Source organism: Pogona vitticeps, chromosome 2, assembly GCF_051106095.1.
Source record: "Pogona vitticeps strain Pit_001003342236 chromosome 2, PviZW2.1, whole genome shotgun sequence".
Lineage (NCBI taxonomy): Eukaryota > Metazoa > Chordata > Lepidosauria > Squamata > Agamidae > Pogona > Pogona vitticeps.
In genome coordinates this window covers 279,486,794-279,511,204 of record NC_135784.1, presented here as the reverse complement: position 1 = coordinate 279,511,204, position 24,411 = coordinate 279,486,794, and the positions used below count along the sequence as shown (strand labels likewise).

The 24,411-nt window shown below is 41.8% G+C and overlaps 1 protein-coding gene across 3 annotated transcripts in view; it reads right to left on the bottom strand.

The window, feature by feature from the left end:
- CMYA5 (cardiomyopathy associated 5) overlaps positions 1-24,411 on the bottom strand; it is a 96,443-nt gene that overhangs the window by 59,740 nt on the left and 12,292 nt on the right. For 2 of the 3 annotated variants that reach the window (XR_013541175.1, XM_020783661.3), the window contains exons 2-3: positions 13,811-24,104; positions 3,784-3,879 (exon numbers count right to left, since the gene is read on the bottom strand). Coding sequence is in view for 2 of the 3 variants with exons in the window: in XM_020783661.3 (XP_020639320.3) it covers positions 3,784-3,879; positions 13,811-24,104 (10,390 nt within the window). In the remaining variant the exon portion in view is untranslated. The remainder of the gene's footprint in view (positions 1-3,783; positions 3,880-13,810; positions 24,105-24,411) is intronic. The other variant, XM_078384530.1, reaches the window with a different exon arrangement.

The window sequence follows — 24,411 nt, the reverse complement described above, 5'->3', positions numbered from 1 at the left end:
GGGGGGGGGGAGAGCTGAGCAGAGAAGTGGGAGTCCTTTTGAATTTAGAAGCAGGGAAGGAACAATTGGTTAGTGCTGGATAGACTAACAATTACCTCAGCTGAGAAAGATCTTTCCCAGCCCAATCTGCTAAATGCAGCATGCGAGATTGGAAAAACTCCACAAAAAAAGAAGTGGTGAATTATTGGAGTGTGTTACTAAGGGTAAGGTTAAATTTGTTGTGCGTGTGAAAGGACAAGCCCTGTTGAAAAAGAATCAGCATGGCTTCTGGAAAGGTAAGTCCTGTTTCATTAACCCTACAGAGTTCTTCAAAATTGTCACTGAATAAATGGATGGAGTGATTCGGTACAGAATGGCTGAAACCCAATAGTACGTCAAAACTAGAGTAGTCCAAGTGGGGATTCAGTGAGTCAACTTCTCCAGGGGTTTCACTGATTCTGTGGGCCAAGTCTAGTTGTGACTTCAGCCACTGTTGACTTGAAGTTCCAAAAATGGTGTATAGTCATGGGCTAAAAGAGAAAGTCCTCTCATGAACTAAAAGCAGGTTAAACAAAAGAAGGCAGAAGTACAAGATCAGTTTTCACCATTGGGAAATGTGAGCCGTGAGATGCCTCAGAGACTTACAATGGGAGTAGTGCTTTTTTAACTTGTTGGTATCAATCACCTGGAGTTAAGGGTGAGCATGAGATGGTGAAGTTTATTGAGGACACTAAATTATTTTGAATGCTGAGAACAAAAAGAGATTGCTAAGAGATTCTAAAAGGTCTTTTTATGTTGGGGAAAATTCATTTGACCAATCGGTTTTTATATATGACACCCACTCCCACTAAAGAGACTCAGGATGACTTAACAAAAGATTTGGAAAACAAAGGCAGCTCAAAATACAATATAAGCCACCCCGAGTAGACATTGCCTAGAGGGGCGGGGTAAAAATTGAATAAATAAATAAAATAAAATAAATATAAAAGAACCAATAAGAAGTACTACATTTCAAAACAAAAACTGAATAAAAACAATTCAGAACAATTTAAAAGCATATATTAAAAGTCCCCTTGCTTGTCAATCAGTAACATGACAAAAGTCTATCAGAGAGGTGTTTACCTTCTGGAGGTAAGACAAGAAGAAGAAGTAGGGCCACAGCCTGGGAGCAGCCACTGTGAAGGGACTCTCTCATGTTCTTATCAGGCATGGCCGTGAAGGTGGTGTGACCATGAGAAAGGTTCTCGAAAAACCTAACATCCTGGAAGGTTCATAAGGGCAGGCTTGACCCAAGTCATTTAGAGGTTTAAAAGTCAAAAACAGCACTCTGGTTTGCACCTAGAAAAAGACTGGGAGCTGGGTAGGCACTGAAACAAGGAATTTCAGTTCTTTTTGTAACAAGCTCCAATCAGCAATCTGGATGCAGCATGGTGGATTCCCTTAGTTTCTAAGCATGTACTAAGGGCAAACCCACCTAGGGTTACATTGCCACAGTCCAAACAGGGTGCAGCATGTGTCCCCATGACCACATCAGACTTCTCTAGGTCCAGGAACAGCTGGCATGCTAGTTTTAAATGTACAAAGGCATCCTTGACTCCTGCCAACAGCTGGGCACTCAGGATCAGGGGTGAAGCCAGGAGCACATCTCTTCACTGTAGAAAGATACACTGAAATCGCTGTTTAGCGAAATCATTGTCTAGCGAAAAGCATTTCCGTTCCAATGGGGAAGAATCATCATTGTCTAGCGAAGATCGACCATAGGAAAGCCACTTTGCGAACCGCCAATCAGCTGTTTAAATCGGTGTCTTGCGAAGCTTAGGTCCCGAAAACACCTGTTTTGCGAGCGCAGAGGGAGCTGTCAAAATCGTCGTCTAGCGAAAATCAGTTTGCGAAGCAGGGACCATTGTCCAGCGAAATTCCCCCAAAGGAATCACTGTTTTTCGAATCGCTATAGCGATCACAAAAAGTCAATGTCTAGCAAAAAACTGTCATGCGGGGTAACTGTCTAGCGAGGCACCACTGTACACCTTGAGAAGATGGTCACTTCCTTCTTCAATCAGTCAGTTCTCTTCCACCTCTCTCTTAGAATATACCAAGCTAGCATAGCATCCTAAGTAACTAAACTTTCCTAATACTAAAACAAAGGAGATGGGCAGCTTTAATTTTTGGATGAATCAGAAGGTGATTAAAAAGTCATTTCCACAGACACATTCCTCACACCTATAATATTAGCACAATTAACATGCAAATTGTGCCTATTGTTTTCTCCTGCTGACATAACAACAAACAAAAGTAAGCACATTCAAAGCTGTGAAAATGCAAGAAACTTTAGTGGGTAATTACAGATCATTCACTGTTTAAGTCAACCTGTTTCTAATTGCAGAAGCGCCCCCTCTTGCCTGTTTTGGCCCCCCTGGATGGAATTTGCATTAAAAAGCTTATTTCCTTTGCGGCTCCTAAGCTAATGTTTTTACTCCTTGGACAACACACCTCCCTCCTTTTTTATGATTCATATGTTTCAAACAGTCAGATGTCATCTGTTTCCAGTGTGCTCAGTCTAGATGTCTTCTTGGAAAAGGAAAGATGTTGCCATGTAGTGTGAAGTCACTTCTGATTTATGGCAACGCTATAAATTAGTAACCTCCCAAAGGTCCTGTCCTTGCTCAGGTCTTGCAAACTTAAGGTTGTGCTTTCCTTTATTGGATTAATCTATTTCCTATTCAGTCTTCTTCTTTTCCTGCTGCACTCAGCTTTTGCCACTATTATTGTCTTTTCCTATGATGAGCCTTGTTTTCTCATGTTATGCCCAAAATACAATAGCCTCAATTTAGTCATCTTTGTTTCTAGAGAGGTTGATTTGAATAAGTACGTGCTTATTTATCTTTCTGGCAGTTCATAGTATGTATAAAGCTCTCCTCTTTTAACTAATATTTTGGATGAATAATATTTTTCTTACCACCCTTCTCCTCTGTCCAATTTTCACATCTACACATAACAATTGGGAATATCACAATATAACTTGGCTTTAGTCTCCATCGAAACATTATTATTCTTGAGGATCTTTTCCTCATGTTCCTTCATAGTTCCCTTTCTGAGTCTCACTCTTCTTCTGAGTTCTTGACTACAGTCTTCCTTTGAATTGATAGTGACTCCGAGATACAGAGAATCTTTTAACACTTTCAGTTTTTTCATTGTCAACATCAAAAGTTACACAATTCTTCTATAGTTATGATTTGTTTATCTTCCTAATATCTAATTGTAATCCTACTTTTGCCCTTCCATCTTCCACCTTTCTCGGTAGTGGTTTGAAGTCTTCAACGCTTTCTGTCGGTAATATGGTATATTCTGCACATCTTAAATTATTGATGTTGTTCACTCATCCTTCATCTGCGTATAATCTGAATCTAATCCACCTGCGTCTAATTGAAAGAGTATGTCATGCTGTAAACTCACATAAAACTGACTTTCATGTTGTGTTAAAGATGACTTTCTCATTAGTCTACTATTCCTCTTTGACATTCTTAGAAGGACACTGAGAATATTCTTGAGTATATTGCAATACTAGAGAACTGACTTTAAGTCTTGAGTAACTTTTTGTTCATTTGATTTATCCCTTTGTTAAAATACTTTTGCAAGACAGTGCCTACCCATTTATACAGCACTATATTGTGAGTATGTGCACAAATAACAATCAAAGATTATGGCTTGCGTAAAAACTAGATACTGTTTACATTGTGGCCCACCCAGCTGAACAATTATAATGGCACAAATCTTTAACAGACAAACTCTTTAAATAGCTCTTACCTCAAGAGAATTAAACAGAGCTTCTATTTCACTGACAAACTCTTCAATCTTGATAGATTTTTCTTGCAAAACGTCTTGGAATCCATCCAACTGACTCTGAAATGTAAAAATGTCCATAGCTATCAAAACAGACGGATGAGAAATGCAAAGAAAGTTTTCTATTATGATAGAAACAGATTCAAGAAAAAATTAATCTTTCATGAAAAGATCTCTCAAAATGCATCTTATCTCTCAGTGTTTCATTGTCATAATGCACATCCACTGTCCCTTAATCTCCCAGAGCTATAGATCCTGATATTCTCACTCCTGGTAATCACTGTTTGACATATTGTATTTGATCCCAAGCTCTATTGTACATGTAAATGTTTATTGCTCAGTAAGTCCCTCTATGTTCTATGGAGCTTACTCTGGGTAATTGAATATAGGGTTGCATTCTTAATTGAGGAACATTTAATACTGTATAAAGCACATTAGTCCCGCCAACCTAGTGGTTCGAAAGCATGCAAATGCAAGTAGATAAATAGGGACCACCTCAGTGGGAAGGCAACAGTGTTCCATGTCTAAGTCGCACTGGCCATGTGACCACGGAAGATTGTCTTCGGACAAAAACGCTGGCTCTATGGCTTGGAAACGGGGATGAGCACCGCCCCCTAGAGTCAAACACGACTGGACAAAAATTGTCAAGGGGAACCTTTACCTTTACCTAAAACACATTAGAGGATTGAGAAAAATGTAAAAATAATTGTGATGAATCTAACATAACCAGCATGTTCCACAGAAGATTAAGTAAAATTGTAGTCTTTCCTATTTTCCTAAACTTTATATTGCTTGAAAGCAATATTCACCAACATTTTACAGTATTTACTGATGGCACTAAAATTTTATTTGAAGCTGAAAGGTGGCGTTTGGTTTTTTAAATGGCCAGAATGCTGTTGGTGTGTAAATTGTGGGTGTGTAAATTAAATTCTTCACAGCAAATTGTCATGAACTAATAAGGTGCTGGTTGCATTTAAGGCAGAAGCTTGTTACACAATTGGTGAGTGCCTCATGTGAATGGTGCCCCATTCATTAGCGGCAATTTGCTATGGGAAGCTAAACAATTTAACTTACACACATAAATTAAAACAGCATTTCTGCCTAATGTCTTTGGTTTGGGTGCACACAAGACGATTTTCAGCTTGAAGCACTGAAAACGGCATTTCCTTCTAGCCACAAAGAGTAATTGTTGTCGTATTATTCCCTTGTACTCAGGGCCAACACGGGTCCCTCCAAAGGTCCACCTGCAGCAAAGGTTTTTGGTCACGTCCACATTTAAATTGACGAGATCTATTAAGTAGCTGATTTGTTAATTGAAAGCCCAAAGACCCACAACTGCTCTCAAAGCACTTCCATGCAGGGTGACCCGATGAAAAAGACAACAGAGATAAGGAGTTCACTTCTCTGGCTACCGAACCAGAGATCAAGACTTTTATTCCTCACTCTGCTCCCTGGAGAAGAGCCCATTTTTGTATCCTTGGACAAATTATATGTTCCCAGAGCAACCCCAAAAGAGGGTAGTGGTAAACCATCTCTGAGTAGTGTCTATCTAGAATATCCTGGAAAGGATCGTCACACATGGGAACCAACTTGATGGCACATAATTATTACTCATTCGTTCATTTAGTCGGTTAGTCATGTCCGACTCTTCGTGACCCCATGGACCAGAGCATGCCAGGCCCTTCTATCTTCTACTGCCTCCCGGAGTTGGGTCAGATTCATGTTGGTTGCTTCGATGACACTGTCCAACTATCTCATCCTCTGTCGTCCCCTTCTCCTCTTGCCTTCACACTTTCCCAACATTAAGGTCTTTTCCAGGGAGTCCTCTCTTCTCATGAGATGGCCAAAGTATTGGAGCCTCAGCTTCAGGATCTGTCCTTCCAGTGAGCACTCAGGGTTGATTTCCTTTAGAATTGATAGGTTTGTTCTCCTTGCAGTCCAGGGGACTCTCAAGAGCCTCCTCCAGCACCACAATTCAAAGGCATCAGTTCTTTGGCGGTCAGCTTTCTTTATGGTCCAGCTCTCACTTCCATACATCACTACAGGAAAAACCATAGCTTTGACTATTCGGACTTTTGTTGGCAAGGTGATATCTCTGCTTTTTAAGATGCTGTCAAGGTTTGTCATTGCTTTCCTCCCAAGAAGCAGTCGTCTTTTAATTTCATGGCTGCTTTCTCCATCTGCAGTGATAATGGAGCCCAAGAAGGTAAAATCTGTCACTGCCTCCATATCTTCCCCTTCTATTTGCCAGGACGTGATGGGGCCAGTGGCCATGATCTTAGTTTTTTTGATGTTGAGTTTAAGACTGTTTTTTGCACTCTCCTCTTTCACCCTCATTACAAGGTTCCTTAGTTCCTCCTCACTTTCTGCCATCAGAGTGGTGTCATCTGCATATCGGAGGTTGTTGATATTTCTTCCGGCAATCTTAATTCCGGCTTGGGATTCCTCCAGTCCAGCCTTCCGCATGATGTATTCTGCATATAAATTAAATAAGCCGGGGGACAGTATACAGCCTTGTCGTACTCCTTTCTCAATTTTGAACCAATCAGTTGTTCCATATCCAGTTCTAACTGTTGCTTCCTGTCCCACATATAGGTTTCTCAGGAGATGGATAAGGTGGTCAGGCACGCCCATTTCTTTAAGGATTTGCCATAGTTTGCTGTGGTCCACACAATCAAAGGCTTTTGCATAATCAATGAAGCAGAAGTAGATATTTTTCTGGAACTCTCTGGCTTTCTCCATAATCCAGCGCATGTTAGCAATTTGGTCTCGAGTTCCTGTGCCTTAAAAGCTGCACCTGTTGAAATTCCCTCTTCTAAGTAACTACTAAAGGTACGCTATTTAGTATAGCCAGCATCTGCAGGGTCAAAACACCAGGAACTTTCAATTAGCAAAGACAACATCCAGATTCCCTCTACTTTCCTGTTCCTCTTTATTGCAAACCTCATAATAGGTGGAGGCAGGGGGTAGGCAAATTATCGTGACAGCAATACATCGCTGTGAGCTACGAGCATTATGTGCATCTTTAGATAAATGTATGTACACATAAATAATACACCAACATGTATACTTATGGTATGGCTGAATACAGCTGGTGGGTTTTGTTTTGTTTTTGTGGGTTTGGGGTTTTGGTTTCGACACGTCTCCCATCTGAGACTTGTCAAAAAAATAAATTTTCTCATCTCTGATTTGGAAACATGGTAGACAGTGTGGCTATGGCAACTGACATGAGCAGCTGCACTCCAAAATTCATTACCACATCTGAAAATTTCCCGCTCTGATTTATTTATTCACTTTAACCAGCTTGTCTTTATTAACATCAGTTCTCTCTATTTCTTTATCTATCTCTCTTTAATCTTCAACCTATCTCCTTCACAGCTCGCACTCTCCTTCTCTAACTCACTAACTGCTTGATGAATGATCCCGCCCCTCCAGTCCTCTCATAGGCTCATGGAAAAGAGCTCCAGCTACGAGTGACACGAGTGACGTGGGCATTCGTCACATACCTTCCCCCTCCCCCAGGAAAAGTTTGTTTCATGGGGGAAACCTTATACAGTAATTTACCCTCATGAACAACGCAATAAGCACTGAATGATTTATTTTAAACATTTTCACAATACTATTAGAAGTTACTCTTTTACACAATATCTTTTCTTATATAGTAACTATGCATATGTGCTATTGTCGATTACTATTTAGAGCAAATTAAACTCTAATTTCTACCATATCATTTTTTTAAAGTGCTGTCACATCAGTTCCACTTTTTGGCCACCCTTCCCATAGATTTGCAGCCCAAAGTATTCAGAAATACAGTAGTTTAACAGTTCTTTGCTTTTTGGTAGTCCAGGGCCGTGCAGCTTGCCCAAGGCCTCACAGGTGGCAGGGCACTTAACCCTCACTGCCATACATGCTCCAGGTGATCCCAGATGGTCGCTTTACTGGAAGCAAAGGGGCAATTTGAACTTCTAGCCCCAGCTCTGCAGTCAAGTGCTCCAACCTACTGAGCTATACCAAACAGCTCCATCAGACAAGACACCATTATAGAAGGTCTCCTGTACCTCACAAAAGTGGCAAGGAGGAGCCTGTTGGACCCCTGTGCTGAAAGCAGCTTTTCCAGGCAGTGTGCTAAACTTAGTTCTATTTGATAAGGATAATGATAGTTGTTTCAACACAGATAATCATTTAATAATTATTAGTAAGCAATTAACAACCCTCTTTTTATTTGACCTGCATTTTCTGAGCTTCTGCTGCTGTTACAGAAAAGGCAGAGGCCGAAATTCATCAACCAATGGAGGACAACACTCTCGAGTTATAACCCTCTCTATTCTAGTAGCTCTCCTTGACCTTCCTTTGGAATGTTTGGCCATCTGTTCAAAAGCAGTTTGTGTTTCGTAAACACTCTTGACATTAATCAGATTTCTCTGTGTAACTAAAAGGAAAGATAAAGCAAGGCTGGCATTAGCACCTATGAATTATAAAACACATGCACCAATCAGCAACATTTACATTAAGTACATACATAAATATACAGGGAGTGGGGGAACTAGCCTGAAACGTTCTGGGCTTCCCAAACAAATGTTTATTTTATGGAGCAAGATATAATTTCAAAAAATAACCCCTTTCATAGAAGTCATTGTACTTTCCATACTGTAGTGCTAAAGACAGCAGAACCAGTGAGTATTCTATTAGCACCTCCTGAAAGAACACAGTAACATGGAAATAGCAGAAACAAGAAAGAAATGGCATAACGACGAGAGCAACCCTGGCTCGGTAAAAAGTTGTCTCATGAGGCAGTGCATAGCTGGAATTCGTATCTGGCTTTCTCTCAAAGTCACTGTGCCAAAGGGTGATATCATGAGACACACACAAGTCCGTTGACTTTCAAGAAACCAGGCTGTGGATAACATCGAGGCATATGACGTCTTGATATTCTTAGTAACTGCATAGCACTTGCCAGTGTTGGAAACCTCAGTATGCAGTGAAAGGAACAAGCTCTATTAAAAAGTCAAGGGGAATTTTGTGATGGACATCAGTTAACTGGGTTTAACTTTTTCAAAAGGGCCTATTTTTAAAAATTACACCATGCTCCATAAAATACACATTCACCTGGGAAATACAGAATGTTTCAGGGTAGGGTTGTTGTTTTTTTAAAAACTCTTCTGTATATTTTATGCAAACACTCCATGCAACTGTTGCAGATTGGTGCACACATGTTGTGGTTTACAGATGCTAATCTCCAGCTTTGCTTTATCTTCTCCTTTAGCTACATAGAAAAATCTGAGCACAGGGTATGGAAGCGCAAGTTAGAAATCTGGTGGAGTGAAAGGTTTAGGAACAGATTTGGAGGGGAAATTAAGGGTGGGTAGATGTGTTAGTGTATCACAGCAAAAACAAAAAAAGGTTTGTAGTCCATTAAGATTAACAAGTTTTGCTCTGTTTTGGTCTTCATGGATTGCAGTATCCCATTTATCAGACCTAGCGGAGTGAGCTGCAGTCTGTGAAAGCAAATGGAAAATAAAACTTGATCTCCTTTAAGGCATTACATGAATTCCAGTTGCTTCAGCTTGCAAAAGTTACTTTGCGGGTTAAAACTCCCCACATCCACTATTTTCACTGTGAATTTGAGGAGCTGTAGTTCCCAAAAGTAACTTTTCAAAAATCAGTTTAGGATTGTCAGCTGGGGTACCTTTGGTTCATATTTTGTCGCAGTCCAGATAGCAAGCCACCATGTCATTGACTGGAACTTACACTACTCCCCTAGATGCTGCCAGACTACAAGAGCCATCATTCCTGGTCATGGTCCACGCTGGCTGGAGAATCTTCTCCTGTATCAGAAGCCATCAAAAGTGCTTCCAGAGTGGAAGGGTCTATTAACAGGCTACTATTGCTGTCCAAGGGACACCCAAATGTGTCCACATTGTTCATATTCTTCAGGGAAGCACATTTTATGTCTCCTGGTTGACAGCTGGAGTCCAGGAATATCTAGAAAGACAGTTTCCCCACCGTCATGTTATCTTCTTAGCCTCTTTCCCTGCATTGACTGCAATGGGGAGATAGGAATGCTGGCATGCCTTACAGAGCTTTGAAAGAATTAAGTACTGAGATAATGTGCATTAAGTGCTGTGAATGCTGAAAAGATGCACAGAATTGTTTTTGTCAATATTCATTCCTGAATCAAATACTTATTGGTCTAGCTTTGTGACTAGAGGCATAAGTGGTATCTGTGGGATGAACAATCTTCTCCCTTCTGAAGCTCCCGGACAGAGCTAGCCTTTCCAAAGTGCTCCACACTCCAGATAGAAGAAAGTGCTCCAGAAGACAACCGCAATGCATTGTACCTGACACAGCTTTGGAAATGGGTTTGGAAACTGCACTGGTGGAAAAGACAGCTCCAAGGCTTCCCAATGAATTTCAGCACAATGCTGCTGCTCCTTGAGCTTTGTTTTATTGCTTCCATCTGGTGCTAGATCGTGAGTGTATGTGTGGATTTATGGTCTCCTTTAGTGTCAAATTCTTGTTTATTTTTGCTGTAAGCCGCATCAAGAACATGTGTTGCTAGGCAACATATAAATATGGTAAAACATATAAACATGGTAAATAATAAATAAAAGTAACTAGAACCAGGCGCTTGGAAAACTATTTGTGCTTTAAAATTATCACTCATTCCTGGTACATTTCTGAATCAAATGCAAAGTCCTGGTGCTTACACTTAGAGCATTATAGAGAACCAGAGACCTGGATCCATGGTGGAACATACATTCCTAAATCAGTCTGTGAAATGAACATATATTTTCTACAGTGGCTTTCCTTCTCCTGCTTCTGTCATCTGAAAAGAAGGAGAGTGCAGGGAAATCAAGGGCACCTGCACCCTAGCAATGTTTTGCCCAGAAAAACTCGCCTGCTGCCTCATCTGATATCTTTGGGGCACCAGCTACCTTTCTATGTTTTAAAGGGTTTTCAAATCTTTGTTAAGTTTTATGGAGAACTTGAGCTGTTACTTTCGAAAAGTAACTTATTGCATTATTTGTTACTGTGGTGGTGACATTTGACCATTGTCATCGCCATTAGTCCAGTTGGCAAAGCTGCACGTTGCATTGTGTGTTGTCCTTATCATTATAGGCACACAAGAAACATACAGAGGAATGGTTTCCAGTATTTGTCAATGGTCAATCCCAATTATACTTGCACTTTGAAATACTTGGAGCAGAAAAATTAGAAAGAAGACAGATCCCCTTCTCTATCACATATTGACCCAGTAGTGCTTTGATTTTGTTTCTAATTCAACAAGTATCTGTTTGTTTTTCTGGAAGCCTGTCTAGATTTTGTTGAATATTTCTAGAAGGGAAGCAGATCCTAACCAAAAATCCAAGGTGGAGTTGGAACATCTACTATCTAGACTATCCCAATACATATTGATACCTGCAGTGAAGGAGTAGCAAGGGGCACTACCATCAGCCACCCATGTTAAGGTGCAGAGCACCCAAGTAGCCAAATTACTGTGGTACCAGCCACAAATCTCTTGAAGCAGAGTTGCTTATCTCTACCGGGAAAAAATAAGGACAAATAATGACAAGGTAAGGAGGAAGCTACCAACATGAATTTGACCCAACTCCGGGAGGCAGTGGAAGACAGGAGGACCTGGCGTGCTCTGGTCCATGGTGGTCCATAGGGTCACAAAGAGTCAGACACAACTAAACAACAACAACAAAAATATCTGGGAGAGATATATCATTTTTTTTCCTTTTGACTCAAAGCCCCAAAATTCTCCAAGAATTCTAGGAGTTCCAGCCCAAACCCCACACCTATAGATATCTCTATTTCCTCATCTAGACTAGGGCCTAGATATGAGGCCTTGTTTGTGAATATACAAAAAAGGAAAGTTGCCATGATGCTTTCTAGGAGTGAAGTTTCTTTAGGAGAAACACTATATAGACCCTAACGGGCAGCGAAACTACTGCTCCCAAGAAACACCACAACCCAATCTCCCTTTTTTTATAAAGCCACAACAGGAAATAAGGCTGGAATCTGGTTCAGGTGAGTGAAATGAAGGTGTCTGTAGCTGTGGATCTGTAGGCAGAAACTCCCAGATTTCTGCCTGGGGAATTCCTAGAGGATTGTGAGAGTTGGAGTCCAAAAAAGAAAAGAAAGATAAGTCCCTAACATGAGATAAGGATGGAATGTATTTGCGAAGGCTTTCACGGCCAGGATCTAATGGTTGTTGTGGGTTTTTCGGGCTCTTTGGCCGTGTTCTGAAGGTTGCTCTTCCTAGCGTTTTGCCAGTCTCTGTGGCCGGCATCTTCAGAGGACAGCACCCAGAGCACAGAGTGCTGTCCTCTGAAAATGCCGGCCACAGAGACTGGCAAAACGTTAGGAAGAACAACCTTCAGAACACAGCCAAAGAGCCCGAAAAAACCCACAACAACCATAAGGATGGAATGTTTACCTCATCTGGGACATCATTTGAGGACCCCAAATTAAAAAAGCTTCCATGGCTATAATGCATGAGAGGGCAGAGTTTCCATAATTAGTCTAATTCATGGGAAATTCCATGGCCCTTGCCCATATGTTATAGTCATGGACGGAGTTTTACTATTTTACATCCTGCTTCCAATCTCCAAGATTATCTGGAGACTGTATCCTATATTGACACAATCGGACTATTGCTGTGATAATTATAATGCAATGAGCAGCTCAAGAGTACAAAAGTTTCCTTATAGAGCTAAAGATTACTGATAATTCTTGAATACCAATACTTACTGCACAAAAAAATTATAATTCAGCAGAATGTTTTGTTGCTGCCCAAAGTATTGCTGTTTACTTTCGGTACTAAAAAATGTAGTAAGGATAACAATTTTAGCAGGCTGCATTCCCAACAACTTTGTTTAGCATACAATGACGACAACAGGTTTTAAACATCTCAAAGTGTGTGTGTGTTTAAACAATGTGCTTCCATAAGATCTGGGACATATATATTAACAAGCTTTTTTTCTCCACAGTTTTGTGCATAGCAAAAAAGTTGTGTTTTTTTGGCAAAAATGTTGCTTTCAGTATAAGCCACTCTTTCCTTTTTTTAAAAAAGGGAGGCATAATTTTCATTTACAATTCAAAGACAACAGCCTAACGAATGACTACCAGCCAACGAAATTGCTTTCTATGTTTATTAACAGGATGCTTATGTAGTCACCACACTGATGTTCTTTACCTTTATGAACCATGCCACTATCACTTTCATGACTGTCCTGTTTCCCATCTCACTCAGTCCCCACCACTACTATCGCATACACTGTTTATAAACTTAGGGTCTATATATTGCGCTCCCTAATAATAATGTGTGCTATCAAGTCAGTTCTTACTTACAGCAGGCCTTTTCAGGGTTTTCTAGGTAGAGAGTACAGTACTCCAAAGTGGTTTGCCATTCCTTTCTTCTGGGGGCACCCTGAGACTGTGCAGATTGCCCAAGGCCACACAGGCTGGCCCTTCTCCTGAAATGCACAGTGAGGAACTGAATTCCCAATCTCTGGCTCCACGCAGAAACCTAACTCACTGAGCCATCCTCCAAAAATTTGCCTGCCTCAATTATGTGACATCACAAGTATCTGCCCCTGAGATCTACCTCAAGTCTCAAGTTTTCAGCTCTGAGATATCAAGGAATGGGAAGCTGCAACCCTAACAGATCAAATATACTCTAGGGGAGATGCATGTCCAATTGGGCACATGTCGGTTCATCTCAAGGTATTTTTTAAAGTTTATTTGCAAAAACATGTTGCACGTGAATGCTGCACTTGATGTATTTCAAGCAGAATTGCTCTTCCCCTGAAACAGCCGTAAAGGGAAGTGAGTACAACAGAAATTATCTATGTTAAATCACCAAAAATTATTTGCTTCCCCAATCCTCTAATGCATATATGACATATTCCAGTAAAGCATCTTCCATTAAATACAAGTGTCAATGAAGACACAAGCCAGTAGTACCAAAATGCTACTTGCTTACCTTTAAAACTTTCACAGCTGTATCCAAGTCTGTCACGTCGTGTCCCTTATGCTCCTCAAAAAGCTTGTCTTCAGCAGAGATGGGACATTTACATTGGTAGCAGTAAGCATCCAGTTGTGCCTGCTCTGTTTCCTTCTGAAAGATCTCACTTTCTGGAACATTTCTAGGTAGCCTATCAGGCTCTATCAACTCCAATGCCTCTTCTTCTGTATATATGCTTGCTTCTTGTTCATTCACAAATTCATAACTATCACTAATGTGGTCTAAGGATTTTCTGTCATCAAACAGCAGTTCTTCGCAGGCTGCTTCTGAGGATGTTTCTGCCTGAAAAACATCATTTTGGCTCACCATTTCATAGTCCATGAGCTCAGCTAGATCTTCATCAATGTCACTGTATTCTTCCTCTTTTATTGAGTATAAAGGATGGGTATCAAATTCATGTGACAAAAGAGAGTAATCCAGTTCCCCGAAAGATATGTCATAGTCTGCATCTGGTGCTAGTTGGTCTGCTATTTCTGTGCTGTGCTCCATCAGGTCACCACCGATTACTTCTTCAACTCTTTTTTCAGGCATTAGCCCCTCAGCTCCCCAACACGGAAGATGCTCATGGTCTAAAGCCTGTACATCTTGTGACATGGGCTCAAGGGCTGAAACTAACTTGTTTTCCTGTTGTCCTTCACTTTGCCACTGAGTGCTAACATCCTGATATGCTTCAAGATGCTGTGTGCTTTCTTCAGCAGGTTTTCTAATGACATCACTATCAATATCATTAACTTCCATTACTTCGGACAGTTGGTTTGGACCAACTGCAAAAGCAGCATCCCTTGGTTCATCTGGCACAGATGCTTCATTTTGATAGACGGATGCTGCATAATCAAGTATCGGACTGGACTCTTCATCACTTGTTTCCTCTGGTGATACATGGCCTGTTTCTTCAGTCACAGATTCTTCTCTCTGTTGACTGCTATTATCACTGCTTGCACCTGACCTGAACAGTCCACTTCCAAAAGGAATTGCATGTGTTGGCTTGCAAATCCCAACTGTTATGTCACTCACAATCTCAGCTGGCCTGTCTGTCACTGTATCTCTAAGATCCTCCCCAATTTTTTCCAAGACTTCTGTTTGAGCATGTGTATCAGTTAGAACGTGATCAAACTCATGACCCTCCTTATTTCTTTCATACACACTTTGACTTAAAGCTTGTTCATTAATAGGCTGGTCTTCTAGTTCATCCTGTGTTTCTTTCAGACTGCTTGGAGTATGACCTTCAGAAATGTCCTTTTCAGGTAATATACTGGCTTGATCATCTGAAGCATGGTCTCCAATATGAGTAGGAAGATCAGTATAAACAGTTTCCACATCTGATGGACATGTGGATCTCTCATCTTTAGATTCTCCTGCTGCTTCTTTGTAGAAATCATTATATAAAAAAACCAAAGCAGGTGGCACCTCTAGATCATCAGATTTTGCTGTAGTAGCTGGCAAGGGAATTAAGAAAGACTGAGGTAATTCATCTTCTTTGGGGCTAGGTAAGGGTATACTAGCATCTGCTACGTTTAATTCATCCTCTGTTTTTTTACCATTTTCCCTAACAGTATCAACTATTTTATCCTTATCTGATTCCTCTGAAGCATCTTCATGTGCAACTACTACATTTTTTTCCTTTGCCACTCCTTGGAAGGCATCACTTCTTTCTAACAGAGAAAAGTCCATAATATTTTCTGATCCTGCTGCTGAAGATGGAATTTCCTCCAGCTTTTCATTTTTAATCTCAGATGAACTCTGTACTTCCTCAACAGACTTCTCTTCTCCCGTCTGGGTGACAGAAGTGTCATCAATCAAGATAAACTTTTCAGTGTAATCAGTACTGGTGGGTTGCGAAATATCACCACCTTGGTTTTCCAGATCGACAGGCACATCCAAATTGATTTCTATACTTTCCTGGACACCACTTTTTCCAATGCACACCTTTGATTCCTTTTCCTTATATTCATGATCCTCTGCTTTTAAGCCTTCTAGGGTTTCTCCACTTGGTTTACACACTGAAGGTTCATTGTCAATGGTCACATCTCCAGCATCATCCACTGGTTTTGCTCTCAGCGATGAAGCTATTTCCAAGTATTCTAATTTCTCTCGTGCACTTGTGTCTTCTTCCATACCAACAGAAGAAATGAATGGAGAAACATCAATACTTACTACCTCATAACTTTCAGAAATATCAACCTTTTCTTTTGCTTGACTGACTTCAGGAGCAAGTATGAATTCTTTCAAGTCTTCATGGTCTCTACTCTTCTTTTCTTTTTTAAAAGTTTCCTCTGCATGAGGAAAACATTTTTCTACTTCTGTCTTTGCAAGATCTTCAGCATGAATTACATCCTTGTTGGCCATTGTCTCAGAGGCTATATAGCTCACTGAGGAATGAAGGTTGTGTACATGAGTGTCATTTATGGACTCTGATACAATAGCTTTGGAAAACTCATTCTGGATGAAACTAGGAGGCAGTGCAGGCATATCAGAGATGATGTCCGTTCTATCCTGAACAAAACATCTTGAAGTAGCATCTGCTTCAGGCTTGTGAGCAAACTGTTCTGACTCAAAAGGTGTTGTGGGAGACTCAGTTTTTTCCTCAACAGTTTTACTTATCTCAGAAGGAGCAGTAAAAGCACTTCCTGATCTTTTTGTCAACAAACCAGCTTCCGCAAAAGGAGTCTGAGTGTCTAGGTTTTCTTTCTCTGTGGTCAGAGGAGAAGATGTACAGATTGTGTTTGCCTCTGAAATGAGGAATGCAGCAAGGGACACCATGTCTTCTACTTCAGGGGAGTGAGGATGAGGCTTACGTTTTTCTTCTTCTTCAGGTGCACCCACCAGAGCAGAGGTGGACTGGCTTAATGCAGTTGCTGCTGAGACGTCTGATGGGTGTGAACTTACTTCTTGTTCCTCCATTTTTTTCATGAGAAGAGGGGAGACTGATGGCTTCTGCTCTAAGGGCTGATTTTGTGCCTCGGGTAAAAAGAACGGTGTTTCTATGGAATATGATGAATCCAAATGTTCCAGGTCCAATGCTGCAGCTATGAGTGGATTGGAGGCATTTCCGCTTTCCTCTGCTGACAAAACAGCTGGTTTATGTTCTAATTGAGCACTATCAAACCATACTGCCTGAATTTCTTCTACCTTTCCTTCACATATTGATTCTGATGACTCAGCAGCTGCAGTTTCAACTACTGTTGTTTCAGACAAGGAATCTTGCTGTTGTTCTGTTCTTGTATCAATTGGCTGGCATGAATCTTGTGCAGCTGCAGAAGGGTAAGGCTGAATGCTTTGTCTCTGTGATTCCTTTGCTGGTTGCAGTAAATTTAGGTGTTCCAGCTCCTGTTGCAGGATAGATGATTCTTGTGCAACATCTTGCTCCTTTGAAATTTCTGTTTCCAGTTTTGTCCTTTCTTGCTTCCTACCTTCTTCCTCATAATACAATGGTTCCTGCTCTTGGGATTCTGGTGGTACCATGGATGGTAAAGACAGATGACTGTCTTGATTCCTGATCTCTTTGGTTGACTTTAGCTCTTCATTCAAAAGCAAAGGAGTCTGCTCTTCTTTTTCTCCTTCAGCAGCAGCATAGGGTGAAATAATTTTATCAGAAAGTTGGACTGCAGATAACAGTGAGGATTGAGGAGCCATATCATTTGCATCTCTGGAAACAACATCTTCTGGAATGGACCTTGATAGCTCTTGCACAGCCTCTGAGGCCATGATAGAATAAGGTAGCTCTGTTCTAGCTTTACCAATAAGGAGACTTGTAAAAGACTGTGCTTCTTCCATTTTTGGACTTATAGGAAACTGATTTTCTTGTTTCTCATCTTTGCCCCTAACGTCTGATGAAGTGAAGACTGACTGCTCTGAGTTTGGTGGTGACATTAATTGGGATTCTGTCAATACTCCCTGATCCCTTATTTGATCGGGAACCAATGATGAAATTAATGGATATGGTTCAGATGCCTCATTTAATGCATCACAAGAAAAGTCCTGCCTGTCCTGTGTCTCTAGACCATCAACAGGACACTCAGCTTTTGATGCTGGACTTATAACTGAGTAAAGCTTAATGTCTTCCCGCTCTCTTTCTGATGAAGCAGGTTGTTCACTTACCAATTCTGCAATCGCAGACCTATGTATCTGAAGGTCTTCTCTTTCTGTGCTTGCAAATGGGAAAGACTCATCCATAGGTTTTCCTGATGTAGCTGCTGATACAGAGACATTTTGATACTCTGCCTCAAACTCTGGCATTCCAACCTGAATAGCTTGCCTTGTGCTATCTTTTGATTGTGTTTCTGTAGAATCACATTTCTCTATTTCAGAATCTAGGACTGCAGTTCCTTTTGAAAAATATTGATCCTCTTGTGTTTCCACCAAATGAACTGGCCGGCATAAGTCTTCCACAGTTGCAGGCAAATGAGGCAGGATCCCATTTATCTTTGTTTCTTCAGCTGGGTGCAATATATCTGCTTCTGTTGATAAACTTGAATGTGATAGCTGCTCAGTAGTTTCTTCAACAGCCATCTGTGCCTTCTCTTGTTCTTCCAGCACATAAGCAGGGTGCAGTGAATCTGTATTCAAAAGCTCTGGCTTGTCAAGATTTATAACTTTTTTATCTGCTTCATCAAGAGGAGGTAGTGTAGTAGCTTCTGCTAATTGTGAAAGTACAGAGGAATCTCTTTTCATACTTTGCTTGCTTGATTCAGATTCAGCTGAATGATCCAGCCCAAATAAGGTTGTTGCAAGTGAAGGGAACTGATGTTTTTGCAGGCCTGAGTATATGATCGAATGGGATTCCTCTTCATCCACAGGGCTTAGCTTTCCATTTATAGGTGGACAGAGTTGGCTTTCTGACTTCACTTCTTCTTGAGATGGCACGGATGCATCACTTGGATGTTTTGCAGGAGACAGAGGTGAAACAACCGGCACTGTTTTTCTCTCTGTGGCAACATCTGGCTCTCTTGACAGAGACACTTCTTCTGAGATAACTTCTGTGGGCAACACAGGCTGGATTCCTCCTTTTATGACTTCATCATTTTGGATAACAACCAATGTTTCTTCTAACACAGGAGCTGTCTGAGGAACATAACATAGATGAACTTGTTTCTCTGTTGCTTCTGATACATCAGGAGCTGTCTCAAGAGACTCAGGTAGAGGGCCTTGCTTCTTCATTGGTTCTGCCAGGACAGAAGCTGTCTCAGGAGAATAAGTCAAAGGACCTTGTTCTACGATCACATGAACTGTCTCAGGAGAATAGGGGACATGGCCTGGCTTCTCTGTTGGTTCTGTCACAAGTGATGCTGTCTCAGGGGAATAGGATAGAGGGCCTTCTTTCTCTGTTGGCTCTGCCATGACAGGAGCTGTTTCTGGAGAACAAGGCTGAGGGCCTTGTTTCTCTGTTTGTTCTGATACAACTGGTGCCGTCTCTAGAGAATATGGTAGAAGGTCTTGTTTCTCCGTTGGTTCTGCCGTGACAGGAGCTGTCTCAGGACAAAAGGGTAGAAGGCCTTGTTTCTCCATTGGTTCTGTCAGAACTGATGCTGGCTCTGAAGAATAAAGTAGAGGGCCTTGTTCCTTCATTGGTTCTGCCATGACAGGAACTGTCTCAGGAGAATAAGACAAAGGACCTTGTTCTACCATCACATGAACTGTCTCAGGAGAATAGGGGACATGGCCTGGCTTCTCTGTTGGTTCTGTCACAAGTGATGCTGTCTCAGGGGAATAGGATAGAGGGCCTTCTTTCTCTGTTGGCTCTGTCATGACAGGAGCTGTTTCTGGATAACAAGGCTGAGGGCCTTGTTTCTCTGTTTGTTCTGATACAACTGGTGCCGTCTCTAGAGAATATGGTAGAAGGTCTTGTGTCTCCATTGGTTCTGCCATGACAGGAGCTGTCTCAGGACAAAAGGGTAGGAGGCCTTGTTTCTCCATTGGTTCTGTCAGAACTGATGCTGGCTCTGAAGAATAAAGTAGAGGGCCTTGTTCCTTCATTGGTTCTGCCATGACAGGAACTGTCTCAGGAGAATAAGACAAAGGACCTTGTTCTACCATCACATGAACTGTCTCAGGAGAATAGGGGACATGGCCTGGCTTCTCTTTTGGTTCTGTCACAAGTGATGCTGTCTCAGGGGAATAGGATAGAGGGCCTTCTTTCTCTGTTGGCTCTGTCATGACAGGAGCTGTTTCTGGAGAACAAGGCTGAGGGCCTTGTTTCTCTATTTGTCCTGATACAACTGTTGCCGTCTCTAGAGAATATGGTAGAAGGTCTTGTTTCTCCGTTGGTTCTGCCGTGACAGGAGCTGTCTCAGGACAAAAGGGTAGAAGGCCTTGTTTCTCCATTGGTTCTGTCACAACTGATGCTGGCTCTGAAGAATAAAGTAGAGGGCCTTGTTCCTTCATTGGTTCTTCCATGACAGGAACTGTTTCAGGAGAATAAGACAAAGGACCTTGTTCTACCATCACATGAACTGTCTCAGGAGAATAGGGGACATGGCCTGGCTTCTCTGTTGGTTCTGTCACAAGTGATGCTGTCTCAGGGGAATAGGATAGAGGGCCTTCTTTCTCTGTTGGCTCTGCCATGACAGGAGCTGTTTCTGGATAACAAGGCTGAGGGCCTTGTTTCTCTGTTTGTTCTGATACAACTGGTGCCGTCTCTAGAGAATATGGTAGAAGGTCTTGTTTCTCCGTTGGTTCTGCCGTGACAGGAGCTGTCTCAGGACAAAAGGGTAGAAGGCCTTGTTTCTCCATTGGTTCTGTCACAACTGGTGCTGGCTCTGAAGAATAAAGTAGAGGGCCTTGTTCCTTCATTGGTTCTTCCATGACAGGAACTGTTTCAGGAGAATAAGACAAAGGACCTTGTTCTACCATCACATGAACTGTCTCAGGAGAATAGGGGACATGGCCTGGCTTCTCTGTTGGTTCTGTCACAAGTGATGCTGTCTCAGGGGAATAGGATAGAGGGCCTTCTTTCTCTGTTGGCTCTGCCATGACAGGAGCTGTTTCTGGATAACAAGGCTGAGGGCCTTGTTTCTCTGTTTGTTCTGATACAACTGGTGCTGTCTCTAGAGAATATGGTAGAAGGTCTTGTTTCTCCGTTGGTTCTGCCGTGACAGGAGCTGTCTCAGGACAAAAGGGTAGAAGGCCTTGTTTCTCCATTGGTTCTGTTACAACTGGTGCTGGCTCTGGCGAATAAGCTAGAGGGCCTTGTTCCTTCATTGGTTCTTCCATGTCAGGAACTGTCTCAGGAGAATAAGACAAAGGACCTTGTTCTACCATCACATGAACTGTCTCAGGAAAATAGGGGACATGGCCTGGCTTCTCTGTTGGTTCTGTCACAAGTGATGCTGTCTCAGGAGAATAGGATAGAGGGCCTTCTTTCTCTGTTGGCTCTGCCATGACAGGAGCTGTTTCTGGAGAACAAGGCTGAGGGCCTTGTTTCTCTATTTGTTCTGATACAACTGTTGCCGTCTCTAGAGAATATGGTAGAAGGTCTTGTTTCTCCGTTGGTTCTGCCGTGACAGGAGCTGTCTCAGGACAAAAGGGTAGAAGGCCTTGTTTCTCCATTGGTTCTGTTACAACTGGTGCTGGCTCTGGAGAATAAAGTAGAGGGCCTTGTTCCTTCATTGGTTCTTCCATGTCAGGAACTGTCTCAGGAGAATAAGACAAAGGACCTTGTTCTACCATCACATGAACTGTCTCAGGAAAATAGGGGACATGGCCTGGCTTCTCTGTTGGTTCTGTCACAAGTGATGCTGTCTCAGGAGAATAGGATAGAGGGCCTTCTTTCTCTGTTGGCTCTGCCATGACAGGAGCTGTTTCTGGAGAACAAGGCTGAGGGCCTTGTTTCTCTATTTGTTCTGATACAACTGTTGCCGTCTCTAGAGAATATGGTAGAAGGTCTTGTTTCTCCGTTGGTTCTGCCGTGACAGGAGCTGTCTCAGGACAAAAGGGTAGAAGGCCTTGTTTCTCCATTGGTTCTGTTACAACTGGTGCTGGCTCTGGAGAATAAGGTAGAGGGCCTTGTTCCTTCATTGGTTCTTCCATGTCAGGAACTGTCTCAGGAGAATAAGGGATGTGGCCTTGTTTCTCCACTGTCTCAGCAGCACATGGTAAAATAGACTTCAGCTGTTCTGACAATGATGTTGCTATTACTAGTGAAGGTGGCAGAATGTCCTGCTTTTCCTTATTTTCAACGAGATGAGATGAACTAGATGGCAGCTGCTCAGATGAATCCGGTGTTTCAGCTGCAGAGTATGAGCCTACTTCTTCATCTTTGAAAACTGACAGCTCTGCAGGATCTGATACCTCTGGTGCCTTTGTAGTTTCAGAGATAATGGGGTGCTGGCTTTCTGACTGTGAAACTGCTGCAAAGAGTTGGTCGATTTCTTCTCTGTGTGTATCAGAAACAGATGGTGGTACCTCGGAACTCTCCACAAGTGCTGTCTCCTTCTCTGCTTTGCCTTTTGAAGATGACACATCTGCCTGTCCTGCTTCTAGTGTTGTGAGCACAGGTCTCGCTGCCTGAGTGACTTGCTCTGTCACATCTGTTTCCAGGTGCTTGTTTTCTTTCTTCTGCACTTCATCCATTAAATATGAGGGCTGTGGAAGTCGCAGGTGCTCTTCTGCAGTTTGATTCAAATTGCTCTGGGATTCCTGAGTTTTGGTTCTGCTAACAGCTAAATCAGGGATGATGCCCGTTTCCCCAGCTTCTGGTTCTTTCATTGAGTGCACAGGTTCTCTCTCTGCTTGTAAAAGCATAGACAGCTGTTCTTGTCCCTCTTCTTTTTTTGAGTAGCTTAATTCTAGCTCCTCTTTTTTGGCTGCGTCAGCAGGAGATAGCAATTCTTCATGTTCAGACAAAGACCCTGCAGTTCCAGGTGAGTCAAAAGGAATGTTTTGTTTGCCCGTTTCTTCAGCAGAATGCAACAAGGCTACATCTTTGATCTCCAGTTGTGAAAGAACTGCAAATTCGGAATCTTGATTTCTAGCATCAGGTAAAACAGATTGCTCTGACTCAGGCTGTGCAGCTGCAGTATTATTGAGATAAAGCACATCTTGAGTGGCTGGTTCTGATATCACAGTAACAGTTGCATCAGGCTTTCCTTCTTGTTCAGGGGAAGAAGGTGATTCAGCAGAAACAGGCAGATGAAACTGAGCTGTCTCCCTTTCTGGTAGAGCCTTTGATGCTTCTCCTATATCAATAACCTCTGTAGTCACTAATGAATAATTCTGCATGTTTTGTTCCTCTATTTCCGCAATGAGATTGAATGACTTTTTTGGCATGACAATGGCTGTCCCATCAAGAAGAGGCTGCTTTTCTTCTTCCTCCATTTTCTTGTGACGATTTGGAAGAGCAAAGATTGCTTTTTCTGGAGCTGAAGTTTGAGCTCCAGGTGAATGTAATTTGGACTCTGGCTTCCTTGCTTTGTCAGCCTGGAGAGATGAAATCGTCGGTAACCTTTCTGAAGTATTACTTACAGTTTCAGTTGGAAAAGATTGTCGCACTCGCTTCTCGTCTTTGTTATAGCCAGACTTCGAAATATTGGTCTCCACGTGCCTGAGGTTATAAGAAAGAATTTCCTTCTTCCTATGTTTATCTGGGGGATCTCGTTCAGTATGTCTTAAAGAAACAGAGATGCCATGCCTGGGGAATACTTTGAGTTGCTCTCTTGGCTTCCTGATTACATCTGAAGGAGGAGGCACATCTTTTTGGTTTATCCTCCGGAAAATCTTTTTATTTCTCTCTTCCAAAACTGCTGTGATTTGCTGAATTCTGGCCCTTACTGTTCCTTTGAGAGGCAGCTCCCCCTTTCTCATCAAAGCATTTTCTTTTTCCTCTGGCACTGAAGTCTCAACTTCCTGTGTGATTTGTACTAAATAGTCTTTAATTTTTGAAGGTTGTACTTGAAAAGGCCATGACTGAGGATCAGCAGGATCTAATTCTGCTCCTGAAACCTTGGTTTGCACGGGCCTGCTGGAAACGTCATATTTTTTACTCACTGGGTCTATGTTCTCATCGGGGGACAAAGGTGCCTGGTCTGGAGAGTTATTTCTTATTTTCTGGGTGGTCTTTCCATCATCCATTGGAAATGTGTATGAGTTTTCCATGCTGTAAATACCAGATGTAGCGCTAGTCTCTGAGGCCAGGGAAGTAGAACATCTACTTGAACTGGTTTCCCATGGCAGTCCACTGTCTTCACTTTGTATGGTATCGATAGCATCAGACAACTTGGATTTCACCTCTTCATTCTGGTTAAGCTTTTTTAAACTGCTAAAGAAACAAATATTAAGAAACTGTAATGCTTTTGCTGTAAGGTCGTAGATCATTAAAATATATTAAGACAATTGCTTCCTAATCTTATATGTGTGTGTTCATTTTTAAGAAATGTCGGAGCTGAAAAACTGCTGTGTGATTGTACTAAGATGTTACAAGTCTCTTTGTGTATAATTCTATTACTGTGTATAATTCTCCAGCCTTGCTAGCCATGCCAACTGGGGAGATTGTATGAAATATAGTAGAAAAAAGTAACTTTGCCATGCTCTGGCCCTTACAGTGCTAGAATTACATATGAATCTTG